This window comes from Brachycentrus maculatus, unplaced genomic scaffold (genome assembly GCF_059751285.1).
Source record: "Brachycentrus maculatus isolate JH-2025_06_01 unplaced genomic scaffold, ASM5975128v1 h1tg000504l, whole genome shotgun sequence".
Classification (NCBI taxonomy): domain Eukaryota; kingdom Metazoa; phylum Arthropoda; class Insecta; order Trichoptera; family Brachycentridae; genus Brachycentrus; species Brachycentrus maculatus.
Genome location: NW_028281250.1, coordinates 191620 through 215679, shown reverse-complemented (window position 1 = coordinate 215679; position 24060 = coordinate 191620). Strand labels below are relative to the sequence as shown.

The window sequence follows — 24060 nt, the reverse complement described above, 5'->3', positions numbered from 1 at the left end:
AGTAGTTTTAATTAAAAGTTACAGAAAAAGAGTTATTGTAAGCATTAGTTACAAAAGAATATAGAGTTGTTATAAGTATAAGTTACAAAAAAATATAGAGATGTTATAATTAAATGTTACAAAAAATATAGAGTTGTTATAATTATAAGTTATAAAAAAATATAGAGTTACAAAAACGTTAAAAATAAGTTTTAAGTTACAAAAAAATATAGAGATGTTACAATTAAAAGTTACAAAAAATATAGAGTTGTTATAATTATAAGTTACAAAAAAATATAGAGTTGTTATAATTATAAGTTACAAAAAAATATAGAGTTGTTATAAGTATAAGTTAGATAGTTTATATGTTGCTGTTGTTAACTCAAATAAATAAATAAAAATAAATAAAACTGAAAAACTGACCTGTGGAAGCACCTGTACAGGTTTCCGATGCCCAGGTACGCGCATTTGAGGGCCCCCTTGTCCGCCGGCCCCCCGTCGGGCCTCTCCTCGGCTCTAGGGGGCTGGTCGTCCAGCGGCAGCTCGTTGGGGTTCACCTCCTCGCTGTCAGACAGGAACCCAGCTCGCTTGCCGTATCGGCTGCCCATGAAGAACCTTCATAAGGGATGATCGAGTCAATTTTACCTTAATTGAGGGAAAATTGTGAGTGCCCCTGAGTGGAAGGTTAATCTAACACTCAAATACGACCAAAATGTAATCATTTAAAATAATTTGTCAATTTTACCTTAATTTGGGGGGAATTTGTGAGTGACCTTGAGTGGAAGGTTACTCTCACTCTCAAATACAAACAAAATTTTAAGATTTAACATAATTGGTCAATTTTACCTTAATTTGAGGGGAATTTGTGAGTGACCTTGAGTAGAAGGTTACCCTTACTCTCATATACGACTAAAGTTTGATCATTTAAGATAATGTAAGTAAAAAAAATAGAAATTCCAGCATCTGTATACATATCGTTCACTCATTTCAAGAACGTCAAAAATCGAAAAACTAGATTTTTCAGGAGAACCTTATTAAAGTTTAAAAATATAATAAATGTATCTTTTTAAAAATCAAGCCACTTATTGAACTTTATACTATGCAACAGATCTTTTTAGGTAAAACTCGAAGGTTTTTTCTCCATTTGAAAAATATTTAGTATATTTAAAAAAATAATTAAATAATACCTTTTCTTCACAATGCAAATACAACACATTCTGCCCTGTGGCGGGTAAATATTAAGTTTAAAATATGCCTCTTTTGCTGGGACATGGTACATTTCCTGGGCATTCCGAAAACATGCACAACTGAAAATTGACGATTTTTGATTTATGACGTTCTTGAAAGGAGTGAGCGATATATTCACATATTTAATAGATTTATATTATCCACTGACACTTCGTGATGGAATTGCATTTTTAATTTATTATTAGATTAAAACCAATATTTTTAGCTTTTCCACTTTTTTATTTGACCAGCGACCGGGTTTCGTCGTTACCGACATCATCAGACTGGTGAGAGGCTATACAAATAGTTATGTTATATATAAAAGAAGGCAGGAGTTGATAACCATGATTTGATATAATTTTATGAGAAATTAATTTAATTTGAGTGAATTTCTGAGAAATTAATTTAATTTGAGTGAATCTCATAAAATTATATCAAATCATGGTTATCAACTCCTGCCTTCTTTTATATATAACATAACAATTTGTATAGCCTCTCACCAGTCTGATGATGTCGGTAACGACGAAACCCGGTCGCTGGTCAAATAAAAAAGTGGAAAAGCTAAAAATATTGGTTTTAATCTAATAATAAATTCACATATTTATTTACCTGTCCGTTCTGGGAGCTACCAGGACCTTCGTCTGTTGTCCTGATCGTCCATATCTCGAACCCATGTAGAATGGACGGTTGTTAGCTAAAAGAAAAAATCCGTATTACAAAACTATCTGACCAAATACCTCCTGCATCATTCTGTACTCCTGGTAGCTTTATGTCAATCCATAGATGGCAGTTGTGAACTCAATTCCGGAATGTGTTCAATAGTTTAGAGACTAGAAGGAATGTGTACTTGATGAGGCATTTTTATCCATTGTTGCGCGGTATGATCGATAATCCTGAAATTATCCGGAACATTGTTCTGTATGTTCCCGATAGTTACCTAAGACAGCGTCGACATAGATTGTTTCCCATTCCTATACACAGGACCAACCTGCCGATGGTTATGCCTGTAAGAAGAGCTACCGCTATGCTGAACAATATCACGCTGGATATTGATCTGTTCTATGTGTCTGAAGGGGTATTTCGAAGCGGGATTTTTCTACATCTTTAACAAGAGCCTTCTTGCTTACTAAAAACAAAACAATCTAGTTTCCCATTCCTATATGCAGGACGCTGCTGACGGTTTATGCCTGTAGGAAGAACTAAAAGGGACATCCTTTTTTTGCTAGGATCATGGCTACTTTATAACTAGCTTTTACATAGCATTTTTACTTTGTGTCACTCTAGCAGTCAGTTATGGCAGCTTGTTTTATTATCAATGTGTAGTTGAAAGTCGATCACAAAATGTTGTCAACACGAAAATACACATAAGAAATTGTCACGATGATGAGATACTTCCATATATCGCTCACTCCTTTCAAGAACGTCATAAATCATTTTTCAGGAGTACGTTTTTAAAGTTCAAACATAAAATACAATGTATTAAAAATAAATATCAAGCCACTTATTTTACTTTTTACTGTGCAACAGATCTTTTTAGGTAAAACCTGAATATTTTTTCTCCATTTGAAAAATATTTAGTATATTTAAAAAAATAATTAAATAATACATTTTCTTCAAAATGCAAAAATAACACTTTCTGCCCTGTAGCGGGTAAATATTAAGTTAAAAATATGCCTTTTTTGCTGGGATATAGTACACTTTCTGGGCATTACGAAAACATGCACAACTAAAAATTGACGATTTTTGATTTATGACGTTCTTGAAAGGAGTGAGCGATATGGGATATGATTTCAAGTCCCAAATAAAGAATCCATTTTTTAAAAAAATCGCAATTTTTCAAATACTCGAGGGTGATATTATGTAAACTTAACAAAAAAAATTATCATCGAGATTCTCTAACGATTTTTCTACTCCAAATGCAACACCAAGCAATTCCAGCAAAACTTCAAATATTTGGCAATCAAACATTTCAATAAACTCCCTAAAGAAATAAAAAAATAGATGATATAAAAATACTTAAGAAAAAAATTAAAGCTCTATACATTTAAATCTTGAAAAAATATACAAAAAAATACTATTATATCTTATATTATATAACATTAAACCACGAGTGTAAGTCCCTCTCCAAGCACAAGAGCACAGTCTCTTTTATGGAGAGGCACAGCGAATCGAAATATAAAAGTTCTCCATATGTATAAATGATTCAAATGTATTATGTTTTAAATAAAAATGTAAATATATTAAATGAACAAAAAAATGTGTGAAATGCTCCGCGGGCCGCAAATTGACACCCGGCGGTTGGCCACCGGGTGTCAATTGGCGGTCGCGGGTCACACTTGGTCTATAGGAAGACGTCTTACGGTCGTTTTTCTTATCTTCGTAGAAGGCCTGGGCAGAAACGGCTATGAGCAGACTCGACACGGCTAGGTACAGCACCAATGCCCTCATGACGGAGCTGCCACCTTGCCCAGACACGCTGTGCACAGCGGCAGCTGAGGCTGCTTGGTGACCCCCCTCAGCAGACGACGATGACTTCATCATCTTGGAACTGAGAAAGAAAAAAAAGATCTTATGAAGTCACATCACATAATATTATCGATTAACAACATTTTGAGTGTGTCCAAATACTTGTTCACATAATCTGGATTATCTCCAATTACAGGAGTCATTTTCATATTATTTTTTGACATCTCATCAAAGATAAAGAAGAATATGGAAGTCTGGGCATTCACGGGGCTGGCGACCGTCATAGGCTGGTTTAAGTTTTTTTTTTTTTTTTTTTTTTTTTTATAAATCACAATTTTTAACATATATTGAAAATAAAAATAAAAAGTTATTTTGCAGAGACCCACCAAGCCACCTTGTGTGTCTTGTCGGTGGAGTTCTTTTTGCATACATTTTTTTATTGTTTTTTAACCATTTTAACCTAATATATACACACAAAAAAGGAGAAAAATTAACAATATAATCTTTTTTACAATGTTCATAAAATTAATTCTTGATCATTTACCCATTCCTTTGATCCATTCAAGTGATCACTTTACACACGTGTAACATTCACCTGTGTAAAGTGATCACTTATCACTTTACACAGGTCACATTCTTGGAAGTTCTATTTATATGAACCAATTTAGAAACCTTGTTCTTGAATCACTAGAACTTCACTAGAGACATCTAATATAAGAGTTTCTGCTTGATAAAAAGCTTCTTTACATCTCACCAATAGATGTCTCTAGTGAAGTTCTAGTGATTCAAGAACAAGGTTTCTAATCTGGTTCATATATATAGAACTTCCAAGAATTTGAGTAGTGTGGTTGTCAATAATGGGTAAGATTGGTGAATGTTACACGTGTGATCACGTGTGTATATTTGTAATTTCAAAACAATATGAACTATTTATTTTCAAAAATATAAAACATGTATTGTAAAAAATAAAAAAATAAATTTATTCCTTCTTCACTTACATCATCTGCATCCTAAATAAAAATTAAAAAGTTTTTATTCTTCTTTTATTTTTAAGGTCCTTTGTGTTTTGTCGCAGCGTGTACTTGCACTGAGTTCTCTGTTACAAAGAACGGGTGTCACAAAATAATTAACACTGCCAATACGCGCCTTTGTAAGTGGTCAAAGGATTTCACAAAGAAATTGGTGGACGTATGTGATGCATGTATATATCGCTCACTCCTTTCAGTAACGTCATAAATCAAAAATCGTAAATTTTCAGTTGTGCATGTTTTTAGAATGCTCAGAAAATGTACTTTATCCCAGCAAAAGAGGCATATTTTAAACTTAATATTTGCCCGCTACAGGGCAGAAAATATTGTTTTTGCATTTTGAAGAAAATGTATTATTTAATTATTTTTGAAATATACTAAATATTTTTCAAATGGAAAAAAAACCTCAGGTTTTACCTAAAAAGACCTGTTGCACAGTTAAAAGTTCAATAAGTGGCTTGATATTCATTTTTAATACATTGTGTTATGTTTTTAAACTTTAAAAACGTTCTTCTGAAAAACAAGTTTTTTGATTTATGACGTTCTTGAAAGGAGTGAGCGATATGTGTCGCCTACTTTCAAAATCCACCAGATCCAATTATATGAGATTTTAAATAAATACTCTATCGGAATGCCAATTGCGGGTTTTTTTTTAAAAATATTTATATACTTCAAAACTCTGCTAAAAAATACTTAAAAACAGCGTGATTTATCAGGAACTTGATTTTTCAGGAGAACGTTTTTAAAGTTTAAAAATGTGATGCAATGTATTAAAAATGAATACCAAGCCACTTATTGAACTTTTTACTGTGCCACAGATCTTTTTAGGTAAAACCTGAAGGTTTTTTTCCCATTTGAAAAATATTTCGTTTATTTAAAAAAATAATTAAACAATACCTTTTCTTCAAAATGCAAAAAAAAACACTTTCTGCCCTGTAGCGGGTAAATATAAAGTTAAAAATATGCCTCTTTTGCTGGGATATAGTACATTTTCTGGGCATTCCGAAAACATGCACAACTGAAAATTGACGATTTTTGATTTATGACGTTCTTGAAAGGAGTGAGCGAAATGTTGCCCGGAAAATTTAGAACTTTTTGGAAAATCGACTTATAAATATAAATATTTTAAGGACCTTACTCTAAATTTAGTAGTGTTTATCGGCTCCACATGTATTTTGTCATGTCCTCGTGTATTATGATTCTGAATTTCTTTATTATTTTTGACATCTCATCAAAGATGAAGAAGAATATGGAAGTCTGGGCATTTACGGGGGTGACGATCGTCATAGGCTGGTTTAAGTGATTCACCAATTCTACCCATTATTGACAACCACACTACTCAAATTCTTGGAAGTTCTTTATATATGAACCAATTTAGAAACCTTGTTCTTGAATAACTAGAACTTCACTAGAGACATCTATTGGTGAGATGTAAAGAAGCTTTTTACTAAGCAGAAACTCTTATATTAGTATGTGAGATCCGAATTCTGGATTATAATCACACACATAATATGAAAATAACTCCTGCAATTGGAGATAATCCAGATTTTGTGAACAAGTATTTGGACACACTCAAAACGTTGTAAATGAATTTCTTTGTTAAAAATCGTTATGGGATGCTGTGAGTCGTTTTAAACATTATTTAAAGCATTGTATTTGTAATCTCATAAGTTGAATTAAAACATATTCATCTCAACAAAGACAAAAATGACTCCCACTTATTCCAAAAATACATAAAATTCAAATAGTTATAAAACCCTTCACTAAGCGTCTCGTATATTTGAATATTTTTACATGGCAAATATAGCCTTAGCCATTTCCCCAAGTTTTCGACATTAAAAGTCCTAATAAAGGATTTAAGAACTGCGCAAACACTCGAATAATTATAACCATCCCCCGTGTTTAACATACCCTTAGCCTTACCCAGACACTCTTAGCACGTGTTTCGATACTGAATACACAATAAAATGTCGTAAAATTTATGTATTTTATTTTATTACCGTTGTCTAATTGGAAAAGATATTAAATGGAATATTTTCGGCCCTAAAATAGAACTAATTAACTGACCATCGCGCCTCTTTCCGCAGGGGTAAGCAGAGAGAGAGAGAGAAACGCCACACCATTTTTTTGCAAGCACTTTTTGCCCCTTCCACATTCATGGGTCTCCTCCTATATCGCTCACTCCTTTCAACAACGTCATATATCAAAAATCGTCAATTTTCAAAACTTGATTCATTTACGCATTCATTACACCTCAATTAATTTATATGTTATTTGTTTACCAAAAAATACATGTAACATTTTGAGTGTGTCCAAATACTTGTTCACAAAATCTGGATTATCTCCAATTACAGGAGTTAATAATCCAGGATTTGGACCTCACATACTAATATAAGAGTTTCTGCTTGGTAAAAAGCTTCTTTACATCTCACCAATAGATGTCTCTAGTGAAGTTCTAGTGGTTCAAGAACAATGTTACAAAATTGGTTCATATAAATAAACTTCCAAAAATTTGAGTAGTGTGGTTGTCATTAATGGGAAGAATTGGTGAATGTTACACGTGTGTAAAGTGATTACTTAAACCAGCCTATGAAGGTCATCAGCCCCGTAAATACGCAGACATCCATATTCTTCTTCATCTTCGATGAGATATCAATCAATCAAACCCTTATCCGCACCCCAACGGTGCATAGGGCACTGCATCATATAAACGCAGTGTTATCTTAATCATTAACACATAAAGGAAAGGTGATCAGCCCTCCGCTTCAGGCACCAGTCCAGGGTAATATTGAATAAATATTACAGTGAAAAAATATTTATTTGACCCTCCCTGGGAATCGAACCCGGGACCTCCAGTACTGCTGATGCGATATCAAAAAAATAAATATGAAAAATCCCTTTCTTAATTCTGCCTCAGCATTTTCCATACTGTACGTAGTCTGCACTGAGCGAACGCATCTTTTATTCGAATGCAGCAGTGTGCGAAAACGGAACAAGCAGTCATTATTTTAAATTAGGAACCCCATTTTGACGTTTGCTCTCGACAAAATGGCGGACGATTTTCCAACGTATGCTCTCCGCGTTCAGTTTTTCCCCCCTTTTTAATCAGCGAGAATTAAAAATATACAAACCGCATTGGAAAATGTTCGCTCGCTAGCTGCCATACATTCTACAATGTTATTTTTTAATCTTCGTTAGGAATAATAATGGAGAGAAATACAAAGAAAAACTTTGCCAATATGATTTGTAAAGCTATTAAAAGTACTGTAAAACCTCGATACCTCTGTTAAGCGCACGTCGAAAATAACGGACAAAAAAACCGCTTCATAAATATTTTATGCATTTTTGTAACTTCAGGGAGTTAATTACATATTTTTTTTTAAACCAAAAGTTCAAATTTGCTTTGCAATATATATATATATATATATATATATATATATATATATATATATATATATATATATATATATATATATATATATATATATATATATATATATATATATATATATATATATATATATATATATATATATATATATATATATATATATATATATATATATATATATATATATATATATATATATATATATATATATATATATATATATATATATATATATATATATATATATATATATATATATATATATATATATATATATATATATATATATATATATATATATATATATATATATATATATATATATATATATATATATATATATATTTATATATATGATGTAATTAAAGTGTAACTAATAGTTTGTTTTAAATGTAATATAAGCTAACTAAATAATTAAAATTATTTTTAAATTATAAAAAGTCCTGTAAATGCCCAGACTTCCATATTCTACGTCATCTACGTCGAGATGTCTAAAATATATTATATATATTAAAATCAACATGTCAGAAAAATATTTTTTAAATATCGAAGATTTGGGTAAAAATATCGTTATTTAATATGGCGAATCGACGCCCCATGAAATTATCCAGAAATTGAATTTTCAGCATTTTCAGATCCAGGTGTAGCGCGAGTGCTAGCGAATCCACTGCATATGTCCTTAATGCGACATTAAGTCAGAAAACCCCACATATCCATGAGATACCTTAAGGGTGTAGTCTCAAATGTATAATTTAGTACGCGACAGGCTGCTCGAGGAGTCACATGTCGCTCACTCCTTTCAAGAACGTCATAAATCAAAATACTTGATTTTTCAGGAGAACGATTTTAAAGTTTAAAAATATAACACAATGTATTAAAAATAAATATCAAGCCACTTATTGAACTTTTTACTGTGCAACAGATCTTTTTAGGTTAAACCTGAAGGTTTTTTCTACATTTGAAAAATATTTAATTTATTTATAAAAATAATTAAACAATACATTTTCTTCAAAATGCAAAAACAACATTTTTTGCCCTGTAGAGGGTAAATATTAAGTTAAAAATATGCCTCTTTTGCTGGGATATAGTACATTTTCAGGGCATTCTGAAAACATGCACAACTGAAAATTGACGATTTTTGATTTATGACGTTCTTGAAAGGAGTGAGCGATGTGTGTCCGGCCGGTCCAAAAGGATATTACCGTTTTTTGGAAATGTTGAAATATTTGAATGTTTTAAAACATTAAAATCCGACCGGGCACTTGGACCGTTGCCGCCGGGATTGGATTGCATTTATGACTCTAAGTACTAAATTGGTGTTTTCACCGACAGTTAAAAATTTCGAGGTTTCACTTATTTTGGTATAAATTGCATGTTGCAAATTGCAAGCTTTGTCATGTCGCTCACTCCTTTCAACAACGTCATATATATAAAAAAAACTTGATTTTTCAGGAGAACGTTTTTAGAATATAATACAATGTATTAAAAATAAATATCAAGCCACTTTTTACTGTGCAACAGATCTTTTTAGGTAAAACTTGAAGGTTTTTTTCTCCATTTGAAAAATATTTTGTATTTAAAAAAAAATAATTAAACAGTACCTTAAGGCCTGGAGCCAAGGATATTAGCCGATAAAATTAAGGATTAAATTATATAGGTACATAGCAGTAACAATTATCAAAAACGAACAAAACCAGTAACCTTTAATTGTTCCTACTTTTTTTATTCCTGCTTCGATCCGTTTTGGCGTGGATTTTACCAATTTTACCAATTTTGTGTGTAGTCTTGGGACAAATTTTCAAACGGCACCTTTTCGATGCTGTTTTCAAGGTTTACAGAAAATGAATTCTTCTTCTTCTTCTTCTTTTTGTAGATCCTAGGGATCTGTTTGTGCCTCCGCATGTCGCTCTTGGGACGTCGACTCCCAGCTGTCTTTCCATCTTTTCAGAGGTCTGCCTGGGGGTCTGCGTCCTTCAGGGTTGGCTTGAAGAGCGATACGTGTAAGTCTGTCTTCTGACATTCTGTTAACATGATCATTCCAGTCCCCACCTCACGATATCTTCCGTCTTACACATGCTCCGGATGTATTTCTAACTCGGTCTCGCAATGTGTTTCCGTTTATGGATCGGAGAGTCTTCATCTCGGAGGTTCGAAGTCGAGATTCAATTTAAAATAAATTCGGGCTATAAATTATCCTGCCTTAATGATTTATTATATGCCTAATATCATCGCATTAGATTCATACTGATGTAAGTCCACCAAAATTCATCCCCTTTGATATTTAACGTCTTGACCTCCGTTTGCACTCCGCCGAAAGGGTGGCTTGCCACCGACCGATCTCACAACAGCGTACGTAAATAAGCACAAGGGGTGAATTGAAAAATACACATCAAAGGACCTCTTTGACTCCTCCATTGTTTATTGCACATAAAAGCCGAACGATCGGGGCTTCGCGCCGAGTCGCACGCACTTGACTTTCTAGTGAAAATTGAAAAAGTACTTCGAAAAAAAAGTCCGTCCCTGTAGTGTAAATGTTAACGAACTGGAGTTCCCGGGTTCAATTCCCAAAGGGAGTCAAAAAAAATTAAGTGTTTTTTTCACTCTTATATTTATACAATATTACCCTAGACTGGTACTCGAATCGAAGGGCTGATCATCTTTCCTTTATGTGTTAACGATCAAGATAACACTGCGTTTGTATGATGTAGTGCCCTATGCACCATTGGGTGCCGATAAGGGTTTGAATGAATGCGTACTTTGAATTTTCCTTTATTGTTTACTAAATTACTTGATTAGTTGAGCCAGGAAGAAAAATAAGTTAATAAGTTATAATCTTTTTAGACTGTTGAGGTAAGCTTTCCTCATCCCCAGGCTGTAGGTTCTTCTGTCATGGACAACGTCACCCAGGCCATGCCTTCGTATCATGTTATCTCTCTGCAGCATCCATGTATTATTTGTTCTTCCTCTAGATGTCTATCGAGGAAGATCCATGGCGATAGCCTGGTCACAATATGATCAGGTAGAGTGGGTTCGAACCGAGAAACTCTGACTTAAGAGTCCGCGATGCTAACCACGGGACCACAATCCGACACAAATATCTTCTTACTAAGTGGAGCAAAATGGAGAATTTTTAGCATTAATTCCACATATAGATTTACTGTTCAATAATATTATTTTTGGCAAATGAAGGAAATTGAAATAATTTGAAAATTATACAAAATAAAGCGATGAGAATGGTGCTCAAGAAAAATAGGTTTAATATTATAGAAAAATGAGAGAAGAACTCAACCGGTTATCTATAAAAAAGAGACTAAAATTAAATATGTAGATCTTTTTATATTAATTTTTAACAATAATTTACCCAAATATTTTACGGATAAAATATTGTTAAACATAAATTTTCATGAACATATTACTAGAAATAAGGATAAAATAAGACTACCATTGTTGAAAAAAAACCGAGTCACAAAATTGTTTAATGTATAAGGGTTTGAAATGTATGATGAGATGTCTGAATGTATGAAGAATGAAAAGAGTCTGAAAGAATTTAAAAATAAATGTTTTGTTTAATGTAAAAAGATATAAATAATGTATGGCGTAAATTAATAATAGTTAATATTGATTAATTAATTAATAATCCCTTACCGCACCCCAATGGTGCATAGGGCACTGCTTCATATAAACGCAGTGTTATCTCGATCGATTACACATGAAGGAAAGGTGATCAGCCCTCTACTTCAGGTACCAGTCCAGTGTAATATTGAATTAATATTAGAGTGAAAAAATCACTTTTATTTATTAAACCACCCTGGGAATCGAACCCGGGACCTCCAGAACGGTAGGCGAGCATGCTGACCATTACACTACGGAGGCGGACAAGATTAATATTAATGTTAGTGTAATATAAGCTAGTTAAAGATTTTTTTTTTAAATTTGGACTTCTCAAAATATTATGAAAAATACTTTCTGTTTATTTGAAGGTTGAGACAGTTTTTCTGAAGTAACAGTCGATCTTGTACACCATACATAAATAATCGGCCACTGAAATTTGTATTTAGTGGCGTAACGACTTGTTGACTTTTGATTCGGTCAAAAATAACCTTGAATAATTCGAAATGACTTAAGAAATAACAACATTGGAAAATAAAACATCTGTAGTTTTCGAAACTAGTCGTGAGTAATTAAATAAAATTCACTAAGTGGTACATACAAGTGTTTTTTTTTTAAATGTATAATACCTACAACATTTTGAGTGTGTCCAAATACTTGTTCACAAAATCTGGATTATCTCCAATTACAGGAATTATTTTCATATTATTTTTCGACATCTCATCAAAGATGAAGAAGAATATGGAAGTCTGGGCATTTACGGGGCTAACGACCGTCATAGGCTGGTTTAAGTGATCACTTTACACACGTGTAACATTCACCAATTCTACCCATTATTGACAACCACACTACTCAAATTCTTGGAAGTTCTATATATATGAACCAATTTAGAAACCTTGTTCATGAATCACTAGAACTTCACTAGAGACATCTATAGATGTCTCTACATACACATATATACACATAGAAGTGAAGTTCTAGTGATTCATGAACAAGGTTTCTAAATTGGTTCATATATATAGAACTTCCAAGAATTTGAGTAGTGTGGTTGTCAATAATAGGTAGAATTGGTGAATGTTACACGTGTGTAAAGTGATCACTTAAACCAGCCTATGACGGTCGTTAGCCCCGTAAATGCCCAGACTTCCATATTCTTCTTCATCTTTGATGAGATGTCAAAAAATAACCATTTTTTCTTATTATTTTTTGACATCTCATCAAAGTTGAAGAAGAATATGAAAGTCTGGGCATTTACGGGTCTGACGACCGTCATAGGCTGGTTTAAGTGATCACTTTACACACGTGTAACATTCACCAATTCTACCCATTATTGAAATTTACTAGAGACATCTATTGGTGAGGTGAAAAGAAGCTTTTCATTGAGCAGAAACGATATTTATTTTTAATACATTGTATTGGATTTTTAAACTCTAAAAACGTTCTCCTGAAAATCAAGTTCTTTTTTATAGACAACCAGTTGAGTTCTTCTCTAATTTTTTCTATATTATTATATCTTTTTTCTTGAGTACTATTTTCATTGTTTTATTTTGTAAAATTTCCAATTTATTTGAATTTCCTTCATTTGCCAAAAATAATATTGTTGAACATATCGCTCACTCCTTTCAAGAACGTCATAAATAAAAAATCGTCGATTTTCAGTTGCGTATGTTTTCCGAATGCCCAGAAAATGTACTGTATCCCAGCAAAAGCCTCATATTTTTAACTTAATATTTACCCGCTACAGGGCAGAAAGTGTTATTTTGGCATTTCGAAGAAAAGGTATTGTTTAATTATTTTTTTTAATTTACGTAATATTTTTCAAATGGAGAAAGAACCTTCAGGTTTTACCTAAAAATATCTGTTGCACAGTAAAAGTTCAATAAGCGGCTTTATATTTATTTTTGCTATATTGTATTATATTTTTAAACTTTGAAAATGTTCTCCTGAAAAATAAAGTTTTTTGATTTATGACGTTCTTGAAAGGAGTGAGCTATATGATCACGATAATGATAAAAAATATTTTTAAAAAAATCAAAAATTAAACGTTGAGTGTTACTTGAGTGGGTGGAATTATAGTATGAATAAATAGTACTATAAAAAATAAATAAATAAAATTATTAAATTTGAGATGTGCGTCAGCTTATTTAGATATTCCAAACGCACGACAATACTGGCACATGTCACATTTCAACCCTCATTCGATTTGTCTTATCTTCTCAAATTCAAATATAATATCGGCTATTTTGAAAGCTAGACAGGTAGCACGAGTATAGTGTATTCAGAAATTATCACACTTACAGGAATATCAAAAAGTACCTTAACTTTTTTTTTTTAAACATATTAATTGTTAAAATCAAACACAGAGTATACTAAGTTGTATTTTACTGTTAAAAACACATCAAAATTATAATTAAAATGTAACTTAAAATGTTTTAAAATCACTCAAAATATTTTATTATATCTTAATTATAATGAATAAACTGTACCTGTAAGGTACCTGAAGCGGAGGGGTGATCACCTTTCCTTCATAAGTAAAACGATCATGATAACACTGCGTTTATAAGACACAGTGCCCTATGCACCATTGGGGTGCGGATAAGGGTTTTATTATTATTTATTATTAATTATAATGTCTACCGGTTTCAAAGCTAACCGCTTCTTTATCAATACTGATTAATACTAAAAATATATTCATCAGTCTTGATAAAGAAGCAGTTAGCGTCGAATCCGGTAGACATTATAATTAAGTTATAATAAATTTATATTATCCACTGACACTTCGTGACGGAATTGCATTTTTATATATTATTGGATTAAAACCAATATTTTTAGCTTTTCCACTTTATTTTTATTTGACCAGCGACCGGGTTCCACAGCGACCAGTCTGATGATGTCGGTAACGACGAAACCCGGTCGCTGGTCAAATAAAAATAAAGTGGAAAGGCTAAAAATATTTGTTTTAATCTAATAATATAAGTTATAATAAAATATTTATAGTGATTTTCAAACAAAGTTACATTTTAATTATAAAATGAAAAATCACAAAGTGCTTCAAATATAAATTAAACATAAAAATTAATATTGTGACAATTATTTCGCCTAGTTATGGAATTTTCAAATATTTGAATTTTCAAGTATTTTGTACAACACTTTCTGCCCTGTAGCGGGTAAATATTAAGTTAAAAATATGCCGCTTTTGCTGGGATTTAGTACATTTTCTAAGCATTTCGAAAACATGCACAACTGAAAATGGTCGATTTTTGATAAATGACGTTGTTGAAAAAGTGAGCGGTATGTAAGGACTTGTTTAAAATAATAATAAGGATAATTTTATCAGTAAGGGTTTTCCGAAATAAGGGGCACAGATTGAGGGCTTTTTTGTTGAAGTGGCGCTCAGGAAAAACTGATTGAGAACCACTGATGTACCTATATCATGTGATTATAGGGGGTGGTAGCCAAACGACCTAAATGCAATTATGAAAATAAGTTTAAAATGTTCAATAATGGGAAATTAATTGACAACTTCACCGATATTTGAGGACCAATTAAACAATTTTTAGAGTCGAACTTTGATTTTGTGTACAGAATCAAATGCTCCAAACTCCAATTTAAGTTCGAAAGTTTTCACTCGAAATAAGCTGTAGATTTAAATTAGATCTAAATTTACATTTTTGAAATTCCATCAGAATTAATTCAATTTTATTCTAATTATTTTTTGGCATCTCAACATAGATGAAGAAGAATATTGTAGAATTGGGGTGCGGATAAGGGTTTTTATTTTCATTATTTTAAGAAAAAAATTAAAGCTCTATACATTTAAATGTTGAAAAAATATACAAAAAAAAACTATTTTATTATATAACATTAAACCACGAGTGTAAGTCCCTCTCCAAGCACAAGAGCACAGTCTCTTTTATGGAGAGGCACAGCGAATCGATATATGAAAGTTTTCCATATGTATAAATGATTCAAATGAATTAAAACTAACTAACTAACCATCACGCCGCTTCCCCGCAGGGGTAGGCAGAGAGAATCGAACGCCACACCACTCTGTCTTTGCAAACATTCTTTGCCTCTTCTACATTCATGCATCTCCTCATACATACCCGACGATTATTACGACTCCTGACCCGGCCGCTTTCAAGTATTTGACATACCTGATTGTGCCAAGTTTTCCTCGGTCGTCCTCTGCTTCTTTTTCCAACTATATTCGCCCCATAAATTTGTTTCACCGTTCTTTCTTCACTCATACGCTCCACATGTCCAAACCATCTCAACACACCTTTCTTCATTTTATCGATAATGCTTATCTCAGCCTTACATTCTTTCCTTATTTCATCATTCGAACATCTATCAAACATCGTTTTGCCACACATTCGTCTGAGGGATCGCATTTCGACTGCGTTCAGTCTGCTTTCATCCTTCTTTTGCCAACTCCATGCTTCGCTTCCATACATAAGGGTTGGAACCAGAACTCCATTGTGTACTGCCAGTTTAGCTTCCGCTGATAGATTTTTATTTTCTAAAACTGATTTTAGTGCACCATTCACTCTGTTCCCATGTATTATGTTATGTAAAAATGTAAATATATTAAATGAATAATAAAAAAAATCATCCCGATATTTTAAGGAAATATTTAATCTTCAAACGCCTACAATTTGATATTTTTATTATCTTAAGGTCAAAAATTTTGATCGCAAAAACAGAATCTCATTATAACTGCGGTTTTGGGCAGAATTTTTAATTTCGACTATCCGTAAAAAAGGTATCGAAAATTCTGGAAAATTGATAATCTAAATGGTCTGTTCAATTTCCAATTATTTTCGTTAAAAAATGCGCTTTTGTGCTGTAATATGATTCTGAACGGGTAGAAAAACTGGGCTGTTTGAACTATGTAAAAAAAATTAAGTATTTTAAGTGAAAAATAGAAAAAAATATAAAATAAAAAATAATTGGGAATAGTCTGGATAAAGAATGTGAAGGCGGTTTCTCAATTTAAGCAATTATTTAAAAAATAATTAAGGTATAAAATAGTAAGAAATCGATATATATTTTTTTTTACATTTAAAATGTATGGAAGTCTGGGTAACATATTAAATATAGAAGTCTGGATATTCACAGAGCTTACGACCTGTCGTAGGCTGGTTAAATGATCACTTTACACACGTGCAACATTCACCAATTCCACCCATGATTGACAATCACGCTACATAAAATATTTAAATTTTCGTCCGCACCCCAATGGTGCATAGGGCACTGCGTCATATAAACGCAGTGTTATCTTGATCGTTTACACATGAAGGAAAGTTGATCAGCCCTCCGCTTCAGGTACCAGTCCAGGGTAATATTGAATAAATATTACAGTGAAAAAATCACTTTTATTTATTTTACCCCCCTGGGAATCGAACCCGGGACCTCCAGAACGGTAGCCGAGCGTGCTGAACATTACACTACGGAGGCGGTACACTGGAAGTACCACCACTAATAAAATAGTTTCTGCTAGTTAAAAAGCTTCTTTTCATCTCACCAATAGATGTCTCTAGTAAAGTTCTAGTGATTCAAGAACAGTGTTTTGAAAATGGTTCATATATATAGAACTGAACTCCAAGAATTTGAGTTGTGTGGTTGTCAATAATGGGTAGAATTGGTGAATGTTACAAGTGTGTAAAGTGATCACTTAAACCAGCCTATGACGGTCGTCAGCCCCGTAAATGCCCAGATTTCCATATTCTTCTTCATCTTTGATGAGACGTCAAAAAATAATAGTAAAATACAACTTAGTTGTCGCAAAAAAACAGTGTTTTATTTAACATTAAAAACATAATCAACTTTTATTTTATTTTGAACTACACGCATTCACTATCATTTTTAAGACAGGAACTAAATATGCTTCAAATTCTTGTACATAAAAGGCGAGGAAAATTTTCTAAGACAACTAATAAATATATATATATATATATATATATATATATATATATATATATATATATATATATATATATATATATATATATATATATATATATATATATATATATATATATATATATAGTGAAATAAGGAAGGAATGCAAAGCTGAGATAAGCATTATCGATAAAATTAAGAAAGGTGTGTTGAGATGGTTTGGACATGTAGAACGAATGACTGAGGAAAGAACGGTAAAACAAATTTATGAGGCGAATGTTAGTGGAAAAAGAAGCAGAGGAAGACCGAGAAAACATGGCACGATCAGGTATGCCAAATACTAGAAGTGGTCAGGTTTGGAGTTTATAGGTTTATATTTTCTCTAGAGTATTAATGCCCCATTGATTCGATCTCTTCCGACGTTGGTGGCGAAAAGGTACCGTAATTAAGGGTAGATATGTTTGCATAGAAATCGCCCGTGGCTTTTATTTTTCTTCACTAGATGTCGATGTTTTTCTAGGCAGTCTGTCCTGAAATAAAATCACTAATAAACTACACTACCTTCGGAAGACTTCGAGAGATGATTAGTTTGAAGAAAAAATCCAGAAATAAATCAGCCTTATGTAAATAAATGACACTTTCTCTCACTCCTTTCAACAACGTCATATATCAAATTACTTGATTTTTCAAAAGATCGTTTTTAATGTTTAAAAATATGATAAAATGTATTAAAAATAAATATCAAGCCTCTTATTGAGCTTTTTACTGTGCAACAGATCTTTTTAGGTAAAACCTGAAGGTTTTTTCTCCATATAAAAAATATTTAGTATTTTTAAAAAAATAATTAAACAATACATTTTCTTCAAAATGCAAAAACAACACTTTCTGCCCTGTAGCGGGTAAATATTTAGTTAAAAATATGCCGTAAGGTATATGTATTTACATTTCTTTACAGTAAACAAAACATTTATTTTTAAATTCTTTCAGACTCTTTTCATTCTTCATTCATTCAGGCATCTCATCATACATGTTCAAACCCTTATACTTTAAACAATTTTGTGACTCTGTTTTTTTCACAAATGGCAGTCTTATTTCATCATTTTTTCTAGTAATATGTTCATGATAATTTTTGTTTAAAAGTATTTTATCCTTATAATATTTTGGGAATTTATCTAGTTAATAGATTTATATTATCCACTGACACTTCGTGATGGAATTGCATTTTTAATTTATTATTAGATTAAAACCAATATTTTTAGCTTTTCCACTTTTTTATTTGACCAGCGACCGGGTTTCGTCGTTACCGACATCATCAGACTGGTGAGAGGCTATACAAATTGTTATGTTATATATAAAAGAAGGCAGGAGTTGATAACCATTATTTGATATAATTTTATGAGAAATTAATTTAATTTGAGTGAATTTAAGTATTGTATGATATTTAAAATATTTTTTATAAAGGTTTTTTTTGTATTGAAAGCACGATTTTATAATATTATAATAGATTTGCATTATTATAACTTTATATAAAATCGTGCTTTCAATATAAAAAAAAACCTTTATAAAAAATATTTTAAATATCATACAATACTTAAATTCACTCAAATTAAATTAATTTCTCATAAAATTATATCAAATCATGGTTATCAACTCCTGCCTTCTTTTATATATAACATAACAATTTGTATAGCCTCTACCAGTCTGATGATGTCGGTAACGACGAAACCCGGTCGCTGGTCAAATAAAAAAATGGAAAAGCTAAAAATATTGGTTTTAATCTAATAATAAATTATCTAGCTAAGACAGCGTCAGCATAGATTGTTTCCCATTCCTATACACAGGACCAACCTGCCGATGGTTATGCCTGTAGAAAGAGCTACCGTTATGCTGAAAATATCACGCCGGATATGGATCTGTTCCATGTGTCTGAGAGGCTAATCCAAAACGGGATTCTTCTAAATCTTCAACAAAAAAATTCTTGTTTACTTTCGAATTGTTCCATTGTTGATACATATTTGAGCCCGTTTCGTCAACCTGTTAATATACTGCAGCTGTTTAATTTACTAATGTCAAATATAATTGACGTACGACTCCATAAGCAAAAATTATAACATTTTTCAATAAGGTGATTCATTTTGCGCCATCCTGTATAGTAAAAACAATCCTTATTTTTATTTCGTAAGGACAATGTCACGTTTACCCTTTAGGAATGAAGAGGCGCATTTTTTTTAACCCACCCGTTTCCAAAAAAAGCAAAGTCGCCCGCTTGTTTATTCTTGGACACCGTATACGTGTGTAATACACACGTATATACGTGTAACGTAAACGGTATGGAATCAAAATTAACAAACTCCGCTTGATATAAAAAAAAATGATATAAAATGTATTGATAATATTATTTTTTTGACATCTCAACATGGATGTAGAAGAATATGGAAGTCTGGGCATTTACGGGGCTGACGACCGTCATAGGCTGGTTTTAAGTGATCACTTGCCACACGTGTATGTGTGGAATGTATGGAATGAATTTTCGTGAATCGTGTAATGTATTGAAGTGAAACATGGAGTTGGCAAAAGAAGGATGAAAGTAGACTGAATGCAGTCAAAACGCGATCTCTGAGAAGAATGTGTGACAAAACGATGTATGATAGATGTTCGAATAGCGAAATAAGGAAAGAATGCAAAGCTGAGACAAGCATTATCGATAAAATTAAGAAAGGTGTGTTTAGATGGATTGGACATGTAGAACGAATGAGTGAAGAATGAACGGTAAAATGAGGCGAATGTAATTGGAAAAAGGAGCAGAGGTAGACCGAGAAGAACTTGGCACGATCAGGTATGCCAAATACTTGAAAGCGGTCAGGTTAGGAGTCGAAACAATCGGCGGGTATGTATGAGGAGTTTGCAGCGACAGAGTGGTGTGGCGTTCTATTCTCTCTGCCTACCCTAACGGGGAAGCGACGTGATGGTTAGTTAAATAGTTACTTGCCACACGTGTAACATTCGCCAATTCTACCCATGATTGACAACCACACTACTCAAGTTCTTGGAACTTCTGGATATATGGATTAATCTTGATACACAGTTCTTGGAATCGATAGACTTCTTTAGAGACATCTATGGTGGGACGAGGCAAGATTTTTACTAAGCAGAATCTCTTTAATTTGTACGTGAGGTCCGAATCTTGGATTTTATCACATACTTGAGAAACGCTAGAAAATGACGTTTTAATTTTAGTTAAAGCTTATAATTTGACCAGTTAATTTATTTATAACGTTTTGAGTGTGTCCAAATACTTGCTCACAAATCTGAATTATCTCCAATTGTAGGAATTATTTTTTGACATGTCAACATAGATGAAGAAGAATAAGTCTGGGAATTTACGGGGCTAATGGCTGGGAAAAAGTAATATGAAAGATTTATATGCATTGATGGAATTGCATTTTTAATTCATTATTAGATTAAAACCAATATTTTTAGCTTTTCCACTTTTTTATTTGACCAGCGACCGGGTTTCGTCGTTACCGACATCATCAGACTGGTCTGATGATGAAACCAGCGACCGGGTTTCGTCGTTACCGACATCATCAGACTGGTCAGACCAGTCTGATGATGTCGGTAACGACGAAACCCGGTCGCTGGTCAAATAAAAAAGTGGAAAAGCTAAAAAAATTGGTTTTAATCTAATAATAAATTAATATGAAAGATAACTGATAAAGATACTGGAGATAATCCAGATTTTTTTAATTATGTATATATCATTGGATATTGATCTGTTCCATGTGTCTGAAGGAGTTTTTAGAAGCGGGATTCTTCTACACGTTTAGCAATAGTTCTTGCATATATGTTTTTTAATGTATACGCTTTAATTTTTTGTTTGTAAAGTATATGTTAATTGTAAATAAATAAATTTAAATTTATTTACGGCATTACTGCCTTTTACAAAACATTATTAAAAAAATGTGTTTTGACGTAACATGTGGTGAACATAGTATGTGGACATCGATAAAATCAGTTTTTTTTCTTCGATTATTCGGTATTTATTTTTGGTGGAGTTTGCGAGTTTTGATTTTACACCCCGCATATATGATATAAATATGATTTTCATAACACATTGCTGATTGACGCGTATTAAGAAAACGCCTTCTTTTCCAATTAATTCACGCGAGCTCGAAGGAATCGCACTGTGGTCGTAATATGAATGGACAAAAATAGAATTTTTAATATTAAAAAATAATATTTTTAAATACAAAACTCGATCCAGAAATACCTTTGTGAACGTTTTGATGAAAATACACTCTAAAATTGACTTAACATGAATTTACAGGTCAAAATGAAGATGTGCCTTAGCATGACCTTTTTATATGAGAATTTTAAAAAATATCTTGTATTATCATTGATTGATTCGGCAGTCACTTTATGGTAATATCTTTCCATTTTAATTTCATTTTTACTTGGTAAATACCACTATTTCTTAAAATATCGTGTCGGGTTGTGGTCCCGTGGTTAGTGTCGCGGACTCTTGAGTCAGAGTTTATATATATTTAAATATAATATATATATATATATATATATATATATATATATATATATATATATATATATATATATATATATATATATATATATATATATATATATATATATATATATATATATATATATATATATATATATATATATATATATATATATATATATATATATATATATATATATATGCAAATTGATGTGTACGTGTAGTATGGATTTGGAAAAGAAGGATAAAAGTAGACTAAATGCAGTCGGATTGCATTTTCTCAGAGCGGCAAAGCCAAGGAAAGAAGTGCATTTTCATTGACTATTTGATATCTTACTAGGTTAATATTACCCTGAAAAGATCCCAAAGGATTCTAAACTTGGAACTTAAATGCCCAGACTTCTATATTCTTCTTCATCTTTGATGAGATATCAAAATTTAATATGAAAATAACTCCTGTAATTGGAGATAATCCAGATTTTGTGAACAATTATTTGGACACACTCAAAATGTTTTAAAAATATTGACACGTTAAAATTGACAAACTGCATTGATATTTATTTTGTTGCCAAAGTGCCAAAGTGACTTAAATGGCCCTCCTGAACATTTACGTTTTGTTAGTTGGTCACTTTCTCCTGTACGTCTACGATATATTTATTCACTGATAGTTTTGCTTACCTTTTTGATTTTAATTTGAAACACCGATTTTTTATTTATTTAAACTTTTTGAAGTTTGATCGAATTTTCCACCACTGTGCAAGGGATGTCTTAAAAGCAATCGGAGAAAAAACAAATACAAAAGGTGGATTTTGCTGACCACTTAATGATATTGGGTAAAATGATACACCCTTAATTGATTACTTTACCCGGGCGTATATACCGTATACACTTAGTGTAAAATGTGCTTGAGTTACGAGAAGAAAATACGAGAAAACCCCACTAGCTCCTGCGTCGTTCTGTACTCCTGGTAGCTTCATGAAATTTATATGGAAATGATGAGTGGAATATCAGAACGTATGTGTGTTATTGAATTGTATTGGAAGGTTGTATGTATCCCTTCGTAGTACTACAGTAAAAATAATAATTAACAAACTAACTAATCAAATATCTCCTGCGTCATTCTGTACTCCTGGTAGCTTCATGGAGTTTGTATGGAATTGATGAGTGCAATATCAGAACGTATGTGTGTTATTGAATTGTATTGAAAGATTGCATGGATACCTTCGTAGTACTATAGTCAAAATAATAACTTACTAACCAGCATGGGTACCAAATACCTCCTGCGCCGTTCTGTACTCCTGGTAGCTTCATGCCATCAGTACCTTACATCCGTTCATCAAACTAGGTTGATTTTTTGTGTTGTAGCTAACTAATTATCACGACACTTCTCAGCAGGGGTAGGCAGAGATAATAGAACGCCACACCGCACGCATCACGAGGCGTTCGTGATGTCAGAGGGCCGGTCCGTTGTATGCTGCCGTATAATATCGGCGCCTTCCTTACTGGATTATCTAACTAACCAACACGCCGCTTCCCTGCATGGGTACCAAATACCCCCTGCGCCGTTCTGTACTCCTGGTACCTTCATGGATATTTGTATGGAAATGATGAGTGGATTATCAGAACGTATGTGTGTCATTGAATTGTATTGAAAGGTTGTATGTATCCCTTCGTAGTACTATAGTCAAAATAAAAATTAACTAACTAACTAGCATGGGTACCAAATACCTCCTCCGCCGTTCTGTACTCCTGATAGCTTTTCAACCATCTTACCACCCAACCATCACCCAGTTTCTCCGTAGGGGTAGGCAGAGAGAATATTTTTTTAACGTTAAAAGATAATGTTTTTAGTTGAAAATCCTCTACCAAATTTTTGAGCGCCGCAAAGTAGTCCGAAACGTCTACTAGGAACGTTGACGCGAGGCATAGTAGCCCAG

The 24060-nt window shown here is 32.4% G+C and overlaps 1 protein-coding gene across 1 annotated transcript in view; it reads right to left on the bottom strand.

Annotated features, from left to right (window-relative positions):
* The window catches only part of RYa (RYamide), a 33643-nt gene that overhangs the window by 5565 nt on the left and 4018 nt on the right, over positions 1 to 24060 (bottom strand). The window contains exons 2-4 of the mRNA XM_088272538.1: positions 3567 to 3754; positions 1816 to 1900; positions 403 to 594 (exon numbers count right to left, since the gene is read on the bottom strand). Of these exons, the coding sequence (XP_088128664.1) occupies positions 403 to 594; positions 1816 to 1900; positions 3567 to 3747 (458 nt within the window). The 5' untranslated portion in view covers positions 3748 to 3754. The remainder of the gene's footprint in view (positions 1 to 402; positions 595 to 1815; positions 1901 to 3566; positions 3755 to 24060) is intronic.